The following is a 21,058-nucleotide window of genomic DNA, read 5'->3' as shown; positions in this document are numbered from 1 at the left end:
TCCCTTCCTCCTCCCTCCCTCCCTCCCTTCCTCCTCCCTCCCTCCCTCCCTTCCTCCCTCCCTCCCTCCCTCCCTTCCTCCTCCCTCCCTCCCTCCCTTCCTCCTCCCTCCCTCCCTCCCTCCCTTCCTCCCCCCCTCCCTCCCTTCCTCCCCCCTTCCTCCCCCCTTCCTCCCCCCTTCCTCCCCCCTTCCTCCCCCTCCCCTTCCTCCCCCCTTCCTCCCCCTCCCCTCCCCCTCCCCTTCCTCCCCCTCCCCTTCCTCCCCCTCCCCTCCCCTTCCTCCCCCCATACATACCCTCCCTCCCCAGACACTCTGCCTTGTGCAAGAGGTGTAACACCTGTCCCTACACCACCCCTCTCACCACCATCTAGGGCCCTAAACAGTCCTTCCAGGTGAGGCAATCTTTCACATACATATCCTCCAGCATTATTTATTGGCTCTGGTGTTTCTATCATGACCTCCTTTACATTAGTGAAACCAGACACAGTCTGGGCGACTGCTTCGCTGAGCACCTCTACTCTGTCCACTGTAGCCTTCTAAATTTCCTGGTTGCCAGCCACTTTAATTCTCCTCAGTCCCACATGTCCTTGGCCTCCTGTACTGCCAGGATGAGGCTGAATGCAAATTGGATGAGCAGCACCTCCTATAATGAATGGGTCGCCTACAACCTGATGTCATCATATTGAATTCTCCAACTTCCGTTAACTCTTGAGTGCTCCGGATTCCTCTCACAGTCCAAAGACATAATGGTTAATAAGTTAATTGTCCTGTGATTAGGCCAAGATTAAATTGGTGGTTGCTGGGTGGTGTGGCTTGTGGGCTGGAGGGCCTGTTCCATGGTACATCTCTAAAATAAAATAAACTGCTCTCCCCTTGTCACTTTTCTCACTTCTCCCAATCAACCTGTCTCTTTACCCCTCCTCCACGTTTTCATTCTGCCCAATACCCACACACTTCCATCTGATCATCCTCCCTCCCTTTCTTTATTGCATACTACACTTCCCTCCTTAAACCTGCTACTCTTCAGTGCCAAATCCAAGTACTGTGGTGACTATCTGCAGATATTGAATATAATCCTATTTGTGCTTACATGCAGTGGACTTGTTTGTATATTTGTCTGCAGTGTGTATTATTTAAATATAGACTTTTTTAAAAAACTTGGCAGTCAGTGAGAAACCAACATTAAAAGTGTGACTCACCAAAAGTTTGTGAAATTGGTACAATGCAAATTTCCCACAAAACTCCAGTTTATTATTTTGGTTTTGACGGCCTTTAAGGATGGCTGTGGAGAGAAAGAAACAGTGTCCTCTATGATGTGTTCTTCAAGGGAAAGATAGCAAATTTTTCAAGGTTGTTTGTATTCAGTCTTTTTCAATGGCGACTGTCTGAAATGGGGAAGAATATTCCAGTTCTCAGCAGTCACAACTGCACCATCAAATGCAAATGGTGGCCTTTCCCCAGACTGCAATTTAGAATATATGAACATAGAAGCAATTTATGAGACTTGTTGCAAATCTTTGTGCTTTCACCAACTGCACCTTGATTTATATTGTGGCCAGTGGGTTGATGTTGAGCATAAAACTTGGACATCTATAAATACTGTGCGCAATAGCCAATGTAGAAATAATATTGTAATCATTATTCATATTATTGTAGGTAGATTTTTAAATAATGCAGTTTCAGTTTCTGTAATGTTTGTAAGTATAGCTTGCAAACTGAAATTCTTGTTTAACAAAGTTTTAACTTGTTGGAATGTTTGAATGCTGAAACCTTGACAATAGTTATTTTTAAATTGATGTTTTGAATGTTTTTCATATACAGGTATGATGTGAATATGCGTTGCTTGGCAGCTCGAGTTAACTACAAGACCTTGATTATCATCTGTGCTCTGTTTACACTGGTCACTGTTCTTCTGTGGAACAAATGCTCGAGTGATAAAGCAATCCAGTTTCCGAGACACTTCGGCCACTTGGAGAACTTGGTTGGCAAAGGAGCTTTGGAGAAAAGAGAAATAGACTCTGATGATGACAACTATCTGGCTAGCCTTTTAAGAGGAGGGAAGTCTCCAGTAAAGCAGCCGTCTGCAGATGTGTCCCACCAGGAGCAGCAGAGAGCACCTCCTGTAGCTAATATTCTAAACAACAATGCCAATAAACTATTGGGTATTAAATATGAAGAGATGGATTGCTTAATAAATGATGACTACACAATAAAAGGCAGGAAAGAAGGCAATGAAGTTTATCTTCCCTTCAGCTGGATTGAGAAATATTTTGAAGTTTATGGAAAGATTGCCCAGTATGATGGTTATGATCGGTTTGAGTTTTCCCACAGTTATTCAAAAGTGTACACTCCAAGGGGTACTTATCGGCCAGACGGGGTATTCATGTCATTTGAAGGCTACAATGTGGAAGTCCGAGACCGTGTGAAGTGCATCAGTGGTGTTGAAGGTAGGTCCTGCTTTAGAAGGTGTGTTTACTCTGATTTTTCTCCATCCCAATTAATAATTCAAACCATTTTGGCAGCAACAGTAGTCCCGTTCAGAATGCTTACAAATAGAGGGATTTTTAGACTACCCACCCTAATAAGGAAATAGGAAATTTCTGTGCTGCAGGTCACAAATCTGGCATGCTTTGATAGTTCTTCTGTAAATGCCTTTTGAAGTTGCAGCATGTTCTAATGATCAGTTCAGCTCCAGAGTTTTAATTTTATACATTTCATATGACACCAGAATATAAAAAACAAATTATCTACTTGTATTTGAATAACTGGTATCTTTTTTTTTAAAAACAAAACATACGTGATCACCTGAGATTAGAAGATTGATTTCTGTTTGAATAGCGATGGTTGAAATGATTTGAACATTCTGATAGGTCCTGTCAAAGAGTTTGTGTTTCCACAATTCATGTTATAACCTCAGGATATCCTAAGATGATTTGCATCTTGCTTCATCTTAAATGTGGTAGTGGCCAGTTTCTTTAATAATGCTACATTATTTCTAAGAATAGAGTACAACATCTTCTGATATTTGACATTTTGGTAAAATTTGGAATCTAATTTTGAATCTAACCAACATGTCTTGTTGTGTTAGATAAAGTTCTTCAAGCATGAAATCCTCCAATGAGATATTTATATTCGAACTATTCAAATATTATGATGTACTTATCCAACATGAATTTTTCATACTAGGTGAATTTAGTGGAGGCTATTTTTATTTTTAACATCAAATCATCTGGCTCATTGCTGTTGTTATTTTTTCCTCCATTTTGTAATCTTGGCCTTGTATCTTAAATTTTAATCACATCCTTTCTTACAAATTGCAACATTTTCCCTTAATAAAGATATCAGACTAACAGATTAATAGTGCTTTATTTTCAGTCTTTTAAGTAATAGGGTTACATTTGCTACCCATCAATCTGCAAGAACCATTCCAGATTCTATAGAATTTGTATTATAATTAGAGCTTCTTCCTAGAAACCTTTTTTAAAGAATGAGATATTGATCATCAGATCCTTGGGATTTATTCATTTTCATGTTTACTAATTTATCTAGTAATATTTCTTTATTAATAGTTAATTTATTAATTTCATTATTTTGACTGAACCTTTTGGTCCTCCAGTATGTTTGGGAGATTTGTACAACAACTTCTCTGACAGAATTTGATCAATAGGGACTTGACCCAAAACATTGACAATTCCTTTCCTCCATGGATACAATTTGACCTGCTGAGTTCCTCCATCAGTTTGTTTTTTGTTTGATGTTGTTTAATTTCCCTGCTATTTCCTTCTTAGTCCACATCTCTAAATTTGGTTCACTCTTCTTTTCCTTCTTAGCTATTGATGACTTTGGGTTTATTTTTAGGTTTCTTGCTAGTTTACTCATGTATTCCATTCTATTTTTTAATCCTTTGAATTTTAAAATGCCTGCAATCCAAGTTTACAGAATTTTCTAGCATTTTTATAAGACTTTTAAGTTCTCCTGTTATTCATAGCTGGACTATTTCTCCTGTTGTACCATAAAGAAATGAACCTTTGTAGCAAACCATGTATTATTTAATTCTATTAATTTCTTTAATCAACTGCCCTATTATTGTAACCACTTAATTAATTAAATATGGTTTGCAGATGTAACTCATATACCTTAATTTGATTTTGGAATTAAGGTCTTCAGTCTAACTATGTCACTTTCAAACTCAGTATAGAATTCTGTCATAATATGATCACTTTTCAATATTACAAATAAAACTTTATTATACATTCCTGGATCTAAGTATCCTTTTCAAATGTGAATTCCTCATCATACTGATCTAGGCATCCATCTTCATTATATTATGGGAATTCATCTTCTACATAATTAGTCTATTTGTACAGACTATATATAAATAGATTGAAGTACCCCATGATGACTTTATATCACATCACATACTTTCAAATTTCCTTGTACCATGTTTGACATCACAGCTGCTATTTAGAGGCCCATAAACAACTTTCACCAACTGCTGCCTTCTTGCTCCATCAAAACAGCTCCATTTTTATACCATGATCTGTCAAGTCAAAACCTCTTCTAATTAGGATGTATCAATTCAAGTGCATAAAGAGGAATCAGTGTCATATGTTGGGATTTTCAGAGAGCTTTGGATAAGGTCTCCTATAGAAGGTAGAAAGTGGAATAGGAGGTAAAATGATAGTGGGTTGAGAGTTGGTAAGCAGATCGAAAACAAAAGAATAAATGGATGCTTCTCAAGTGCCATGCGGAGGCTAGTAGATACAAAAGACTTGTTGCTTGAGTCCAAACTGATTATCTCCATCAATGATTGGCTGGGGGGACCAAATGTCAAATTTCCATGCTTGATCATATCATGAAACTACATATGAGGAGGATGCCAAGACTCGTCTAAGAAATATAGACTATCCCAATAAGTGATATTATTCATCATTAGCAAAAAATCATTGCTGGAGATTTTTTAAAAAGAAACATGAAAATGTTGATGGAGTAGGGACCTGAATATCCATGCACATGAGTTGCTGAAAGCTGTCATGCAGCTGTGGAAAGCAGGTGGTATTTATTGGAAGAAACTTTTGAGTTCAAAGTGACCATAAGCCAGAGGAGCAGAATTAGGCCATTTGGCCTATTGCACTGCTCCATCCTTCCATCATGATTGATCTTATTGTCCTTCTCAATCCATTCTCCTGCCTTTTCTCCATAACCTTGAGACTGTTGCAAATCATGAACCTATCAACCTCCTCTTTAAATATATGCAATGATTTGGCATCTACAGCTGTCTGTAACAATGAATTCCTCAGGTTCACCACCATCTGGCGAAGGGAGTCCCTCAGCTGTTCTAAAGGGACATTCTTGTATTCTGAGGCTGTGGTCTCTGGTCCTACATTCCCCCACTATAGGAAGTATCCTCTCCATTTCCACTCTATCCAGGCCTTTCAATATTCAATAGATTTCAATGAGATCCCTCCTCCCCACCCCACCCCATTTTTATAAACTCTGGTGAGTACAGGCTTAGAGGCATTAAACACTCCTCATACCTGGGATCATTCTCATGAACCACCTCTGAAACCTCTCCAGTGCCAGCACATCCTTGGATAAGGGGGTCAAGACTGTCCACAATGCTCCATGTGCGGTCCAACCAATGTCTCAAAGCCTCAGCACTAAATTCTAGCTTTTATATTCCAGTCCTCTCAAAGGAATGTTAGCATTTATTTTGTTTACAGTCATCACGACCTTTGGTTAGACCCCTAAAGCATTGTATTCCATTTTGCTCTCTTTACTAATCATAGGGCAGTGCACCAAAGATTCACAGAACTATTTTCTGTGATAACAGGTCTGATATGAGAGATTGAAGAGCTAGAACTCTGCTCTTCGGAATTGAAAGTCTTGACAGGTGACCTATTGAAATGTGTAAAATTAATGTTTGACTGGGTAGGTAGATGCTGGCAGTGAGTTTCCATTGGACGAAGAGTTTAGAATTAGGTTTCATAGTCTCAAAGGAAGAAGATCATTTAGAATGGAAAGAAATGTTCTCACTCAGAAGTGGGGAGTCTTTGGAATTCTCATCTCCGGTTATAGAGGTTCAGTCATCAATTAAAGGCAGATCACTAGATTTATGTATCAGGATAAGGCAAGAAAATCATCAACGATCTTGACTGACAGAGCAGACTCGAGAGACCAACTGGCTTTTACCTTTTCATTGTTCTTAGTCATGTATCACATCTGTCCCTGGTTTCTGTGTTCAGAACTGAGATTGAATTTTATACATAATGAAAAATTGTTTTGAACTTATTTCAATAATTCAAGCAGAGTTTGGGGAGTAGAATGAGTGAGTTAATTCACATGTCCCACAAGTGAGCAGTCGCAGTTTTCTTTCATATATTGAACTAGTTTCAAACGAGCTGTGATGTGTTTCATTTAATTTGTTGATCTTTCTACAGTAAAAAAAAATTCAGGCATCATGTGTGTATGGTTTGAGAAAGTCTTCCCAGTTTGTATTGATTATGTAATTATAGAATGAGCTGAAGTGAAAAGACTATGGGACCCTTCTGTAAATCTTTGTCGCCATCTTTTGATTGTTTTGCTGCATAAAAATCCTCTTGTTTTCTCACTAGGCAGATTTAAGTGGGTAGAATATTACTCAGCATCGTTTAATATCTGTTGTTTTTTCAATTTTCAGTGATATGGAATGCAATGAGTAGGTTGTGGAATAGTGGGAAGAGTGAATGAATTGAATTGTGCATGCTCACTGAATTATAATGAACAGATGACAACTGGAGTGAAGTACTTGCTTTTAAAATGGAAATGAGATTTTCTTTACCCAGTCAATACTGAATGTAAACATGAATGTTAAGTAGTGGAAAAGCTAGTAAATGGCATTTTTAATTTGTAATTTTGTTGGCCAGAGTTCAAAACTATTCAATGCAGTTAAACTGTATTTTGCTCTGTTCTCTGGTAGCCTCCTGAGGTACCTGTTTTGATGAATTATATGATTGAGTCTGCAATTTCAGATTTACGCAGTGTCTAATCACTTGGGTTAAAAATAGTTACTCACTTTGTTGCACTGTTGAGAAAATGCATCTGCCTTTATTAGAAAATGAACATTCTGTTTTAAAGAATTTAGTATCTTGGGCTCTATGGGAAAAATACTTTGAACCTTCATAAACTAATCTTTGTTAAACATTTAATTTTTAACTGCTGTACAGCATAGAAATAGACTTTTGGGGGTCACCCCATTCATCCCCACAAAGTACTCATCTACATGGTCTTTAGCCTTCTAAGTCTTGGTGGTTCAGGTGGATACTTTAATAGATTCAGAGAGTATCTCTAGGGAGTCATCATTGGTTTTTTTTTAAAAAAGCAGATACTGAGAAGGCGTGCATGAGATGGTTACTTTTGAGGAACACACTTTTGAAGAAATTACCATGTTTTGAATTATTTTGTAAGTGTAAAATCTGAGGATGGGATTTCCTTTTTGTTGACCCATCATGCTCAAATTCATCAATTGAAGTTTTATTGGTAACTGGGGAGTTTGTCTATCATATTGTGTTCAGATTTTAATCTTGACAAAGTGCCAGGCCAACTGCTTTACAGTGATGCTTTTGTTTTTAAGTACGTTCCTTCCATAGCATGTTGTCTAATCTAAATGTTTGAAATTTATTTTCTGCTTTTTCCCCAAAGGAATTTACAAATGAACTTGGAAAATAAAATGCATGAGTTCAGAGTCTGTATATAGCTAGATATGTGTGTAAAGTATATTGGGCAGCAAGCAATTTCTGTACTGATAGAGGGTCTTGACCTGGAACATTTACAATTCCTTTCAAAGTTTGTTGTAAAAGGAGTAATTGTCTGCTTTTTCCATACCCACTAACTTTACAGTTATCTTGACTGCACCTCTTCCAGCCCTCTCACTTGCAGAATGTTTTTCCCTTGTTGTAGTTCCGCTGTCTTGCCACACATGTTCTCCTGATAAGGCTTTCCATTTCAGAACATCTGAGATGCCCTTATTTTCAGTAAATGGGGTTTTTCAGTCCATTGCTATCAATGCAGCTCCCAACTACATCTCATTTTCCCCGTCCCCGACAAAGCACAGACACAGCTCCCCTTGTCCTCAACTACAGTCCTACTAGCCTCTATATTCAACACATCACTCTCTGCAACTTCTGCTATCTCCAACATAATCCACATTACCAGGCACATCTTCTCTGACCCCCTCTGCTTTCCGCAGGGATCACTTTTTCTGTGACTCTCTTGTCCACTTGTCCCTTCCCAGTGCTCAGCCTCTAGGCACTTATCCCTGCAACAGTGTTAACTGATACACCTGCCCCTACACCTCCTCCCTCACTACCATTCAAGTACCTGAGCAGTCCTTTCAAGTGAGGCAGCACTTCACATGTGAATCCATCAGTGTCATTTTTTTGTATCTCGTGCTCCCAGTGTGGCCTCCTCTACATTGATCAATTTATTGACCACCTGTGTTCCATCCACGCACAGCCTGGATTTCTCAGTGACCACCCATTTCATTCCACTTCCTATTGCCACCTTGTCCAAGGACTGTTGCAGTGCCGTATTGAAGCTGAATGCATTTTGAAGAATAACACCTCTTGGTAGTCCATCTCAGTAGTATCCAGTCTGACAGTGTGAATGGCAGTAATATCAACTAACAACTACCTCTGTTTTTCTTCTTCTCCTTCTCCCCCCCCCCACCATTTTTCCATATTCCTATGACCACTTCTTCCCTCATGCCCAATGGTATCTTCACCTTTCTCCCTCTGGTTCCCATCTCCTTCCCTTTATTCTATCATTTTCTGTTCTCTATCAAATCCCTTCTCTAGCCCTTTGCCTTCTCTACCTATCACCTCCCAATTCCTCACATCAGTTATTTTTACCCCCCCACCCTCAAGCCTTCTCTCCCCCCCCCCACCTTACCTAACACCTGTCAGCTTGTACTCCACCCCTGCCTGCCCTTTTCAGCCCTGATGAGTTTCGGCTTGAAACATTGATCTTTTCCTCAAATGCTACCTAACCCTGACTTCCTCCAGCATTTTTTTGTGGGTTCATGATTCCAGGCAGCCTTTTTCTTTGTTTCAAAAACTTTTTTTATGACCTTATTAACAACTTGTCTGTAAAATAGAATAAAAATGTGTCACAGTGGCATTGCTAAAGATACAGAAATGAGATATTTTATAGCTCTCAGTTAAGTCAAATAAACTGCTCAAAATTGAGAGTTAATGCTTAGGTCTTTGGCCTCTGAGCAATTTAGGTGCTTCCCTAGTCTACAAGGAAATTCTATTCTTCAACAGAATCTTTCAGGGGAACTAAAATGAGTAGAAGGTGCAGTAGAAATTGTTATATTAAGCAAAGCTTCTTCTGTGGAATCCCCGTATACATCTGTTCGTGGTTTCAAATTAAACACAAATAAGACTTATCAAATGCTGATCGTTTCCTTATGGTTGCATATGACTAGGGTAGTTTAAAAAAAAACATGAACATGCGCAATACTCTGTCACTTTTTAAAATCCTATATCATGTACAGTGTTTTTATAAATTTTGTCTTCAAAATTCGCCTATTTTTATATATTGGATGAGGTTGCTTTTATTTGCGAACTGCTGATATTGAGCCATCCTCTAATATAACCAGATCAGATTGATTTGGCTTACCCACTTTTTTAAATTATGATTCTTATGTGGATTTATTTTGAACTCTAAAGGCGAACGCTGGTTATATACTGAAGTGATGCATTTTTACACGTGCTCTCTGAGGGAAAAAAATTATACTTTTTTTAAAGAAAATAATAATTTGGCGCTGTATATTACCTCTATCTCCAGAAAGCAACAGACAGAAATATAATAGTATTCTGTAAAATGTAGTGCATTAAGAGGGTAGGGCACATTTTCAACATGCCCTGTTATGATGTTATTTCTTTCTCCAGTGCTGCAGATTTAACCAAGCCAGTACCTGGTCTCTGGAAGCCTCTGAAAGTGTTCCTTACTGCCAAACTGAATGATGTACAGTCTCATTTGTGCAGTTGTCCATTTACAATAGTGCTCTGTACTTATCCTATTTGAAGATAAATGACTGCATTGATCATGAAGTGTTTCATTTATTCTTTTCACTGCTCCAAGTCCTTACCTTGAGGTGTCTTGTGGATAAATAGAGGTGGAATCTTCTAATTTTGCAAGTTGAAGCATTTTACAGCACAATTCGTTGCCGAAAGGCAAACTTCAGCAATTGAATAAGATGCCTGAATAGGGTTATTTGGTGAAACAACAAGCTCACTACTTCTGAATGTTGCAAAATGTCTTAAATTCTCTAAATTCATGGAGGAACTTGTCCTGAATCCTAAAGTAATCAGGTTAAATCTTGACAGTTGCTGCTTTTGGAAATTTTCCAAAACACAATTAAAACAAAAGAAAGCCTGCTTGCATTGATCTTTGTGATTTTTTTTTTAGTAAGCACCATGTATTTTGTGTTCCAGCACATTTTAAAGACAGCATTGTTATTCACAAGACTTAATATAGCCCAGTTGATCATGATGAATTGGAGCAGATCTGGTTTTATAACTAGGTTATTCCTTGCGAATACTTTGAAACATTATGAAGGTCACTGATTTTATAGCGAATAAATCAAGTATATTTTCCCCATTCCTTGTTACCACATTGGTGTTATGGGAATTGATCTGAGTTCTTGATATCTTATTGTTGTGAATTATGTGTTATTTTTCTTAAAGTACTCTGGATTTTATATCTTGTCAATCTCAGCAATAGAAGTCCATAATGTGATGTATAATATTGAAACTGGGGATTTGAATGTAACAAAAATAATCTAGATGCATCTGTTTTTAATTTTGTGGTCAGAATCTCTTAAGTTCTCTTTCCACCGGAAGTATACTTCAGGATTCTCTTCATTTCCTGCAGCTCAGCGCTCGATGATATCATCCCCTCAAAACTGATCTCCTTTGTTTCTTCATGTGCAGATTCCAGTCACTTCAGATCGGCAACAGCAGTAGGGTGCCCCGCTAGCCTAGCATTTTGCACAACACTTAGCTTTGGGCATTGGAGTTTGAAGTTCAGTCTCAGTCTCTGTAAGGAGTTTATACATCCTCCCTATGAAATGTGTAGGTTTGCTCCAGTTTCCTTCCACAGTCCAAAGTCGTACTGGTTAGTAGGTTAATTGATCATTGTAAATTGTCCGATGATTTGTCAAGGGTTAAATTGGGGGTTGCTAGCGGGATGACTCGAAGGGCTGGACATGCCTAATCCCCTCTGTATTTATAAATAAATAAAAATAACTAAACATCATCTCCACGATCTTCATCAGCACAGGTGCACACAAGGTTGTGTGCTTAGCCCGCACTGCGAGGAAGCTCAGCTCCAATGCCATATTTAAGTCTGCAATTGACACCACTGTCATTGGCCAAATCAAAGGTGGTGAAGAATCAGCATATAGGAGGTATGTTGAAAATCTGGCTGAGTGGTGCCACACCAACCTCTCACTCAATGTCAGCAAGACCAATGAAAAGATTATTGACTTCAGGAAGAGTAAAATGGAGCCAGTCCTCATCAGGAGATCAGAGGTCAAGAGGTTCGGCAACTTTATATTCCTCAGTGTTATTATTTCAGAAAACCTGTCCTGCATGCAAGTGCCATTACAAAGAAAGCATGGCAACACCTCTACTTTCTTAGAAGTTTGGGAAGATTCATCATGTCATCTAAAATGAAGACAGTTATATACAGTAAATGTGTGGTGGAGAGTATATTGACTGGTTGCATCACAGCCTGGTATGGAAACACCAATGCCTTTAAATGAAAAATCCTATAAAAAGTAACAGATATAGACCTGTCTATCACAAGTAAATCCTTCCCCACCATTGAGCACATCTACCCAGAGTGCTGTTGCCATTAGGAAGGTAAAGGAGCCTCAAGACCCACAACATCGATTTCAGGAAGTTATTGCCCCTCAACCATCAGGTTCTTGAAGTAACAGGGATAATTTCACTGAACTTCACTTGCCTATCACTGAAATGTTCCCATAATCTATGGACTCGCTTTCAAGGACTCTCCAACTTATGTTTTCAATACTTATTGTTTATTTATTATTGTTTCTTTTATCATTTTGTGTTTGCATGTTTTTTGCCTTTTGCACATTGATCCGTCCTGTGGGGTGTGGTCTTTCGTTGATTCTATTGTGTTCCTTGTATTTACTGTGAATGCCCATAACAAAATGAATCTCAGTGTTGTATACAGTGACATCCACAGTATGTTGTTTGATAAACTTTGAAATTGCCCTGCCCTTATGTTAGAAAGTGGCCTTGCTTAGATTACTGTATATCTCTGCTTTCACCTGGAAGAACACAAATGACTCCATCTCTCCCTCCTTACCAGTCATGTACCATAGCATGCAGTCATTTGATCCAGATTCAGATTTATCACATGTACATGGAAACCTACAGAGACATGTCATTTATGTTAACAGCCAACATGCCTAAGAATGTGCTAGGGCCAGTACACATTATGCCGCCAACTTAGAATGCTGATTATGTTTGACAGACCAACACAGAACACAACAAGCAACAAAATAGTAACAGCAAAACAAGCCCAGTTCCTTCCTCCCCACCCATTCACACACATGGACAGGCCTCCAGGCTTCTGCCATCGGGCTTCAACTTTCTGACTGGTCACTTTTCATAGAAACATAGAAAACCTTCAGCTCAATACAGGCCCTTCGGCCCACAATGCTGTGCCAAGCATGTACTTTAGAAATTACCTAGGGTTAACCTAGATTACCTAGGCCCTCTCTTTTTCTAAGCTCCATGTACCTATCCAGGACTCTCTCAAAAGATCCTATTGTATCTGCCTCACCACTGTTGCCAGCAGCCCATTCCACACACTCACCACCTTCTGTGTAAAAAGAAAAAAAAACTTACCCCTGACATCTCCTCTGTACCTACTTCCAAGCACCTTAAAACTGTGCCCTCTCATGTTAGCCATTTCAGCCCTGGGAAAAAGCCTCTGACTACCCACACAATCAATGCCTCTCGTCATCTTATACAGCTCTATCAGGTCATCTCTCATCCTCCGTCGCTCCAAGGAGAAAAGGCCAAGTTCACCCAACCTATTCTTATAAGGCATGCTCCCCAAACCAGGCAATTTGGTTTTACTGTTTTATATATTTATGCGACTGTTTTATTATAATAGTGCTAGTAATATTATACTGTCTTACATAAACATGCACCTCACACTTACTGTCGACCTGTCAATCTTCAGGCACAATCTCAAGGACTTGTGCAAATTTTATTTTCTGACTGCTTGTGCTGGATCATAACTATATGTGCTGTGTGTCACTATATGTATTGTTTTGTACCTTGGCCCCCTGAGGAACCATGTTTTGTTTAGCTTTATAAATATGTATGGTTAAATGACAATAAACTTCAACTTGACTTCATCAAGACTGCTTACTTTCAAATGCCCCTATTGTCTTTCATTTTCACCTGAACTCTGTGAAATCTGTATACATGCTTTTGTCATCTTTAATTCTTATTCGCCTCCCAAGCTTGTGCCTTGTAGCATAACGGCAACGAGAACATGAGAATCCACCACTTGCCAGTTCTACCCTACTGTGGCGGGTGCTTTAAAACAAACCAAAATCGCTCAGGTAGATTTAAACATGGGGGTTGACACTGAATGACACACAATCTACAATACCACTGTTGAGTCAAAGAAAGTAATGTTTGGTACTTTATTAAGAAACGAACAAAGATGAAAAATATTGTAATGATAAAAAACTAATTAAACTAAATCTAGCAATACAACAAAATAAGCAGTCTAACCATTAGCAATGTTACAGTATTAGAAAAATCAATGTTCTTAAGCATTAGCAGTCAACAAAAAAAATCACCTTGTGACTCGCTCCATGTCTCTGCCCAGACTAAATTGTACTTTGAAACAGAGGATTAATACGTAACTATACTCTTCGCTTCAACCATGCCCCAACCCACCTGACAAATTATCTATAATAATTGTGCAACACAATGTAGACAGACAGAAAATAGATGTATGGCTTCTACACCTACATTGTATGTAATCTAGGTGTAGAAGTGTACTTAGTGGCACTTTATTAATTACACCTGTGTACCTGTTTGTTAATGCAATATCTAATCAGCCAATCATGTGGCAGCAACTCAGTGCATAACAACATGCAAATGTTTTTAAAAGGTTCATGTGTTGTTCAGACCAGACACCAGAATGGGGAAGAAATGTGGTCTAAGTGACTTTGACCATGGTGCCAGATGGGGTGGATTGAGTATCTCAGAAACTGCTGATCTTCTGGGGTTTTCATGCTCAACAGTCTCCAGAGTTTACAGACAATGGTGCGGAAAAACAAAAAAAATCCAATAAATAGCAGTTCTGTGGTCAAAAAAGCCTTGTTATTGAGAGCTCAGAGGAGACTGGTTCAAGCTGACAGGAAGGTGACAGTAACCATGCACTACAACAGTGATGTGCAGAAGAGCAACTCTGAATGTACAACACGATGAGCCTTGAAGTGGATGGGTGACAGCAGCAGAAGACAAACATTCACTCAGTAGACACTTTATTAAGTACAGGGGGTACCTAATAAAATGGTCACTGAGTGTATATCTTGCTCTTTCATTGTCACAAAGCCTTAATTCTGGAAACCAAAAGGAGTACCTCCACCTGAAAGGTTGCAGCTCAGGAAGGTGTTTCACCAACACCAACTGAGAGGCAATTAAGAATAGGAAGCCAGTGTTGATTTGCACATTCTGTCCAAGACCTCTTTCAGAGTCGATGCCTCCAGAAGACAAAGTACATAATTAAAGATCCCTCACACCCTCTCCACGAACTGTTTGTTTTTCTGCCATCAGGCAAACGTTACAGGAGCATCAAAACTAAAACCACAAGGCTACTAAACAGCTTCCTCCCACAGGCAGTCAGACTGTTAAATAGCTGCTCCACCTGACTCTGCTTTGGACACTTTTAACTTGCAATGGACACTTATAACTGATTTAACTGACATGTGGCTGTTGTGTTTTACTATTTATTGTTACGTTTATTATTTAGTGTTGCGTTTGTTGTGTAATGATTGCACTGCCCCTGAGGAACGCTGTCTCATTCTGCCCTGCAGAGCTGATGTATGGTTAGAATGACAATAAAGTTTTTTGAATCTTGAATCTTTGAATAATGCTTTCAATAGAAAAAATATTTTGACTTTCCTTGTTTCCACAAACAGTGGGTTTAGCTGCATCCACAAGTATTAAGAGAACTACAACCCAGATAGAAGCTAACTTCAAATCTTTCCACTCCACTTGTACTCCTGTTATCAAGCATAAATGACTTGCTGGAAAATAAAACTTCAACCAGTTCTACCCCTTTCTCTTATCACCACTCCAGTAACCAACTCCAACGTGATCCAAGGTCAGTTCGCAGGTTGATTGGCAACTGCGAACAGATTGAGCTAGCATCGGGGCCAGGGTCAACCGCACGAAGAGCGAAGCCATGCTCTTCGGCAACTGGCCCGACCGATCCAGCGTCCCCTTCACCATCAGGTCTGACCACGTGAAGGTGTTGGGGATCTGGTTCGGAGGGGCTGAGGCGTGCAACAAGAACTGGCAGGAGTAGACTGCCAAGGTGAAACAGAAACTGGGTCTGTGGGGAGGGCGCTCCCTGTCGATAACAGGCAAGAACACTCAGGGCTGCTGTGCTTGGCGCAGGTCTGGCCTGTCCCCCGCTCCTACAGCTCGGAAGTCACCTGGGCTGTCTTCAGATTCGTCTGGGGATCCAAGATGGAGCGGGTGAGATGGACTGTCATGCACAAATCCCTGGACAACGGGGGCAAGAACGTCCCCAATGTTGCCCTCACCGTGATGGCCAGCTTCGTATGTGGCTGCATCAGGTTGTGTGTAGAACCCAGGTATGTGGGCACCAAGTACCACTATGTGCCCAGGTTCTACCTGTCGCCCTGGCTACGAAGGATGGGTCTGGCCCCACTCCCGCGCAACGCCCCAGTCAGCTGGTCGTTGCCAGCATACCTGTCCTACGTAGCAAAGTTCTTCCAGGAGAACGCCTTTGACCACAGGGCCATCAGGCAGTGGTCGGCACGTAGTGTCCTGCAGGCACTGCAGGAGAAGGACGTGATGGACACAGTGGGGTGGTTCCCTGAGCAGACTGTCCAGTTCATCTGGTAAAATGCCTCATCGCCAGATCTCACCAACAGGCACCAAGACCTCACCTGGCTGGCGGTGAGAGGGGCACTCCCAGTCAGAGCCCTCCTGTACGCCCGGAACGTCGTCTCCGCACCCCACTGCCCACGGGAGGACTGCAGTGAGGAGGAGTCTGTGACCCGCCTCTTTGCACACTGCCAGTTCGCAAAGAGAGTGTGGAGGAGGATGGACGGGCTAGTGTCACGTTTCATCCCCAGCAGCTGCGTAACAGGGGACTCTCTGATCTACTGGCTGTTCCCAGGGACGCACACGGAGACAAACATCCGGTGCTGCTGGCAGATCACCAACTCGGTGAAAGACGCTCTTTGGTCGGCCCGAAACTTGATGATCTACCAGCACATGGAGATGTCCGTGGGAGAATGCTGCCGACTGGCACATTCTCAGTTGCAGGAGTACGTGCCAAGGGACGCACTGAAAGTCGGTGCAGCCACTGCAAGGGCCCGGTGGGGAAGGACCACAGTATAGGTTTCTCCACCCGTGGGAGTGAGAGGGGGCGGGGAGTATACCCCTCAACAATGATCTGGTAAGCTGAACTACTGGAGTGCCACGTGGGTGGCTATAAATACGGATATGTACTGACTAAAACATATGTAAAGGATGAAAAGTTATTGAATGGTTTATTGTATATATTTATTTTTGAATAAAGTATATTTTGAAATTTAAAAAACCGTTTGTTGGCTGAACATTATTGAATTGACTTCATTTCTTACATCCTTCACATACATGAGTAAAAATCTTTACGTTATGTCTCCATTTAAATGTGCAATCTGCAATCATAGTAATTTATAATAAACAGAACAGTCAATGTAACATAGAGTATACTCAAATCAGCGTGAGTTAATCAGTCGGATGGCCTGGTGGAAGGAGCTGTTCCAGAACCTGTTGGTCCTGGCTTTTATGCTGTGGTGCTGTTTCCCGGATGGTAGCAGCTGGAATAGATTGTGGTTGGGGTGATTCGGGCCCTTTTTACACTCCTGTCCTTTAAAATGTCCTGAATCATGGGAAGTTCACATCTACAGATGCGCTGGGCTGTCCACACCACTCTCTGCAGGGTCCTGTGATTAATGGAGGTACAGTTCCCATACCAGGCAGTGATGTAGCCAGTCAGGATGCTCTCAATTGTGCCCCTGTAGAAAGTTTTTAGGATTTGGGGACCCATACCAAACTTCCTCAGCCGTCTGAGGTGAAAGAGGTGCTGTTGTGGCATACAAGGGATGGCTATGTGCTAATCTCCCACTGAGATTTTTTAATTAAAAATTCAACCACTATCGACTCTAATATTAAACTCTTAATAATAATAACTTGATTTATGTTAACACCTTCAGTGTGTTAAGCAAAGTATTTCTGAGCATTTGACTGAACTACCCAAGCAAAGAGTAAATCATTAAAAAAGAGGTACAGATTCAAAATTGGTAAAGGGGACATGAGGATAATATTTTTCATGCCAGTAGTTGTTAAAATATGGAATACAATTGTCTGAGTATTCAGTAGAAGGAACACAAGTTACAGCTTTGTAAAATGAATTACATAGGTACATGAAGGGGGGGGGAGAGAGAGAGAAATGCAGAGTTATGGTAAGTGAGCCAGGGAATGGGACTATAATTGATTTCCTTATGGAAAGTTGGCACTGATTCAACAGGCCGAGTTGCTGTCTAGAATACTTAGTGATTCTGTGATTCTACTTTGTGGGCCAAGAGAGTACTTCCTATCTTAAGGAGATATCTTTCTGGTAAAGAAACAATACTATTGAATGGGCATTGATGTGACTTCAGCAAAAATTCTATCCACATCAGCTTGTATTACAATGAAGTAGCAATATATCCTACAGTATATCCAGAATCCATCAATCTCTCTAGGTTGTAATTAGGGTTATGACACTTTTGATTCTTCTAATAGGTCCATTAAACATTGTAGGTAATACCTGATAGAGGTTTTGAGACATCCAAATCCAATTTAACTGAATTATCTATACTTGGCTTGTCACATGCAACTTGATTGAATTTGTTTACGAAATCTTTTAACAAAATAGTGAAAATTTAATCTGTTTTCCATCATTAAATAGCTTTAAATTAGTTTTCTCTGTTTTGCAGTGTTCAGGAAAAAAATAATTGCTTCTTTCAATGAATTCTTGCTGTTAAACTGAAGCCTGCAAAGAAGCTTCCAACACTATATAAATTTTGTGCAAGTAGTTACTATGGAAATGCTTTGTATTGTGTTTTGTCTGGATTCTACTAATTAAAAATTATCGCATTTGTCAGAAAGTAATTGGTACTTTCAGACAAGGATCTTGCACTTTTCATTTTATTTAATCTGTCTCATTATGTTAATTGCCTTTTTTAAATGGTGTTCAAAGGAAGAAGTGTCAAGATTGGGTAATTCTGGACCAGTTCTGCTGTATTCTCAAAGGAATAGATTGCTCAGTGCCAAATTGGGGAAAACAAAACTACAAAGCAGCCCACACCACAGCTACTGTTTTGAAATATTAGGTTTTGGAATTTGAAGTTTTTTGCCAGAGCGTTTTTTTACGCTCTTCAAATTATGAATCAACTTGAGACAACTTCAAAACAAACACCTCAATTTAGTTTGGGTCACCAGCCAAACGATGTATTTAGAATTCAGCTGTAAATTTGATTGGTGTGAACCCTCTGCCATCTTGTCCATTCCAACCTGCCTCTCTATGAATAGACAGCATTCCGTTCTGTTGATGCCAGTCCGGATGCTGTCATGAAATTTCCTAATCATTAGAGCAACGTTTAATATTGCTTTTAAATGTATTATTAGCCTGTATCAGTAGTTGTGACTTTTTAAATGTGTTGCTGTGCATTCAAAGATGGAATCTTTGTGTTATGAATTTTATCTAATTAACCTGATAAGATACTATAAAACAATGGTATATCTTCAATAACAAAGCACAGGTAGAAGTTCAGAACCAGAGTCAGGTTTAATATCACCAGCATATGTCGTGAAATTTGTTAACTTAGCGGAGGCAGTACAATGTAATATATGATCATTTAGAAATAAATCAATCAATTACAATAATTATATATGTATATTAAATAGTTAAGTTAAACATAGCCCTAAAACAGAAATAACGATTTTTTAAAAAGTAAGGTAGTGTTCATGGGTTCAATGCCCATTTAGAAATCGGATGGCAGAGGGGAAGAAGCTGTTTCTGAGTCACTGAGTGTGTGCCCTCAGGCTTCTGTACTTTCTTCTTGACTATAATAATGATATGTATGCCCTTGGTGATGGGTCTTTGATAATGGACACCTCTTTTCTGAGGCACTGCTCCTTGAAGATGTACTGGATACTACGGAGGCTAGTACATAAGAGGTGACTGTTTTTACAACTTTCTGCAGCTTCTTTTGATCCTGTGCAGTAGCCCCCCCCACCCCCGCCATACCAGACAGTGATGCAGCCTGTCAGAATTCTCTTCACGGTACATCTGTAGTAGTTTTCGAGTGTTTTAGGTGACAAACCAAATCTCCTCAAGCTCCTAATGAAATATAGCCACAGCCTTGTCTTCTTTATAGGGGCATCAATATGTTGGGACCAGGTTAGTTCTTCATAGATATTGACACCCAAAACTTGAAGTTCATTAACATTCTCATTAAAATACCCCAAACATAATTTTGATGATATTTGTAGAATATGAAGTTCTTGCAATCAATTACTAAGATAGATACTAAGAAATCACTGATGTCATATTATATTTCAACTGCAAGTTTTGAGGACGATCTACAATCTTGTCCAATCCATGTAGTATTGTGTGCCTAATCAATGGCTTAGCGAAGTATTTTTTTGGGGGTGGTAGGTAGGGAAATCAAAAGGAATGTTATCCCTACAACAGCCACAGCCACAATACAGTCCAATGTATTTCTTTTTATTCCCTGTTGGTGACATTTTTGCTTTTGTATATGGTCCTACGGCCAAAGCCTTCTTTCTTCTTAATACATGTAGCTTATAGTCAGTATTAATTAATCATAGTGATCATGAAATACTATTTATTAAAGATAATCTCCAAGATGTAAAAAATCCCTTGTTCATTCCAAGAAATTCTACCCTGTACCCAGTATCAAGATTTAGTAGATAATTTTCTTTGTTTTATGTGTGATGTTGACATAGACTTATTGGCCACTTCATTAGAAACCATCTGTACCTAATAAAGTAGCCGCTGAGTGTATGTCATGGTTTTTATTAGTTACAGAGTGGAACCCGTCAGCTTTAAGGTTCAGCATTCACATTCAGAGATGCTCTTCTGTACACCACTGTGGTTATTTGAGTTACTCTTGCCTTCCTGTCAGTTTGAACCAGTCTAGCCATTCTCCTCTGACCCCTCTCAGTAACAAATTATTTTTGCCCACAGTACTGTCACTTGATGGATTGTTTTCCCCCGCACCATTTCTGAGATACTCAAGCTACCCTATTTGGCACCAACGATCATGCCGCAGTCAAAGACACTTAGATGACATTTCTGCCCCATTCTGATGTTTAGTCTGAACAACAACTGAATCTCTTGACCATATCTGCATGTTTTTATGCATTAAGTTGCTGCCATCTTATTGGCCGACTAGATATTTGCATTAACGAGCGGGTGTACGTAATAAAGTAGCCACTGAGTGCAAGTCTTCTCCCGTCCCTTTCACCATTCTGATTCTATATGTACAGGCGAAGTTCATCGATCTGTTTCATAGACCTACATTATTAAGATTTTGTAAACCCAGAAATGGAAATCTTTCTGTAACTTCCACTTCGAGAACATTTGGCAACAGTGATTTTTTTTTTAAACCTTCCAGTCTTTAGGATTGGGTATAGAGAAA

General features: G+C 39.8%; 1 protein-coding gene across 4 annotated transcripts in view; it reads left to right on the top strand.

Annotated features, from left to right (window-relative positions):
- The window catches only part of glceb (glucuronic acid epimerase b), a 93,099-nt gene that overhangs the window by 65,446 nt on the left and 6,595 nt on the right, over nt 1-21,058 (top strand). For all 4 annotated transcript variants that reach the window (XM_063066144.1, XM_063066143.1, XM_063066140.1 and 1 more), the window contains one exon: nt 1,822-2,447. In XM_063066144.1, coding sequence (XP_062922214.1) covers nt 1,835-2,447 — 613 coding nt within the window. In that variant the 5' untranslated portion in view covers nt 1,822-1,834. The remainder of the gene's footprint in view (nt 1-1,821; nt 2,448-21,058) is intronic.

The sequence above is a fragment of the Mobula hypostoma genome, chromosome 13 (assembly GCF_963921235.1).
Source record: "Mobula hypostoma chromosome 13, sMobHyp1.1, whole genome shotgun sequence".
In the NCBI taxonomy this organism is placed as follows: domain Eukaryota; kingdom Metazoa; phylum Chordata; class Chondrichthyes; order Myliobatiformes; family Myliobatidae; genus Mobula; species Mobula hypostoma.
Note: the sequence above shows the minus strand (reverse complement) of the source record. Positions and strands in the feature narration are given on the sequence as shown.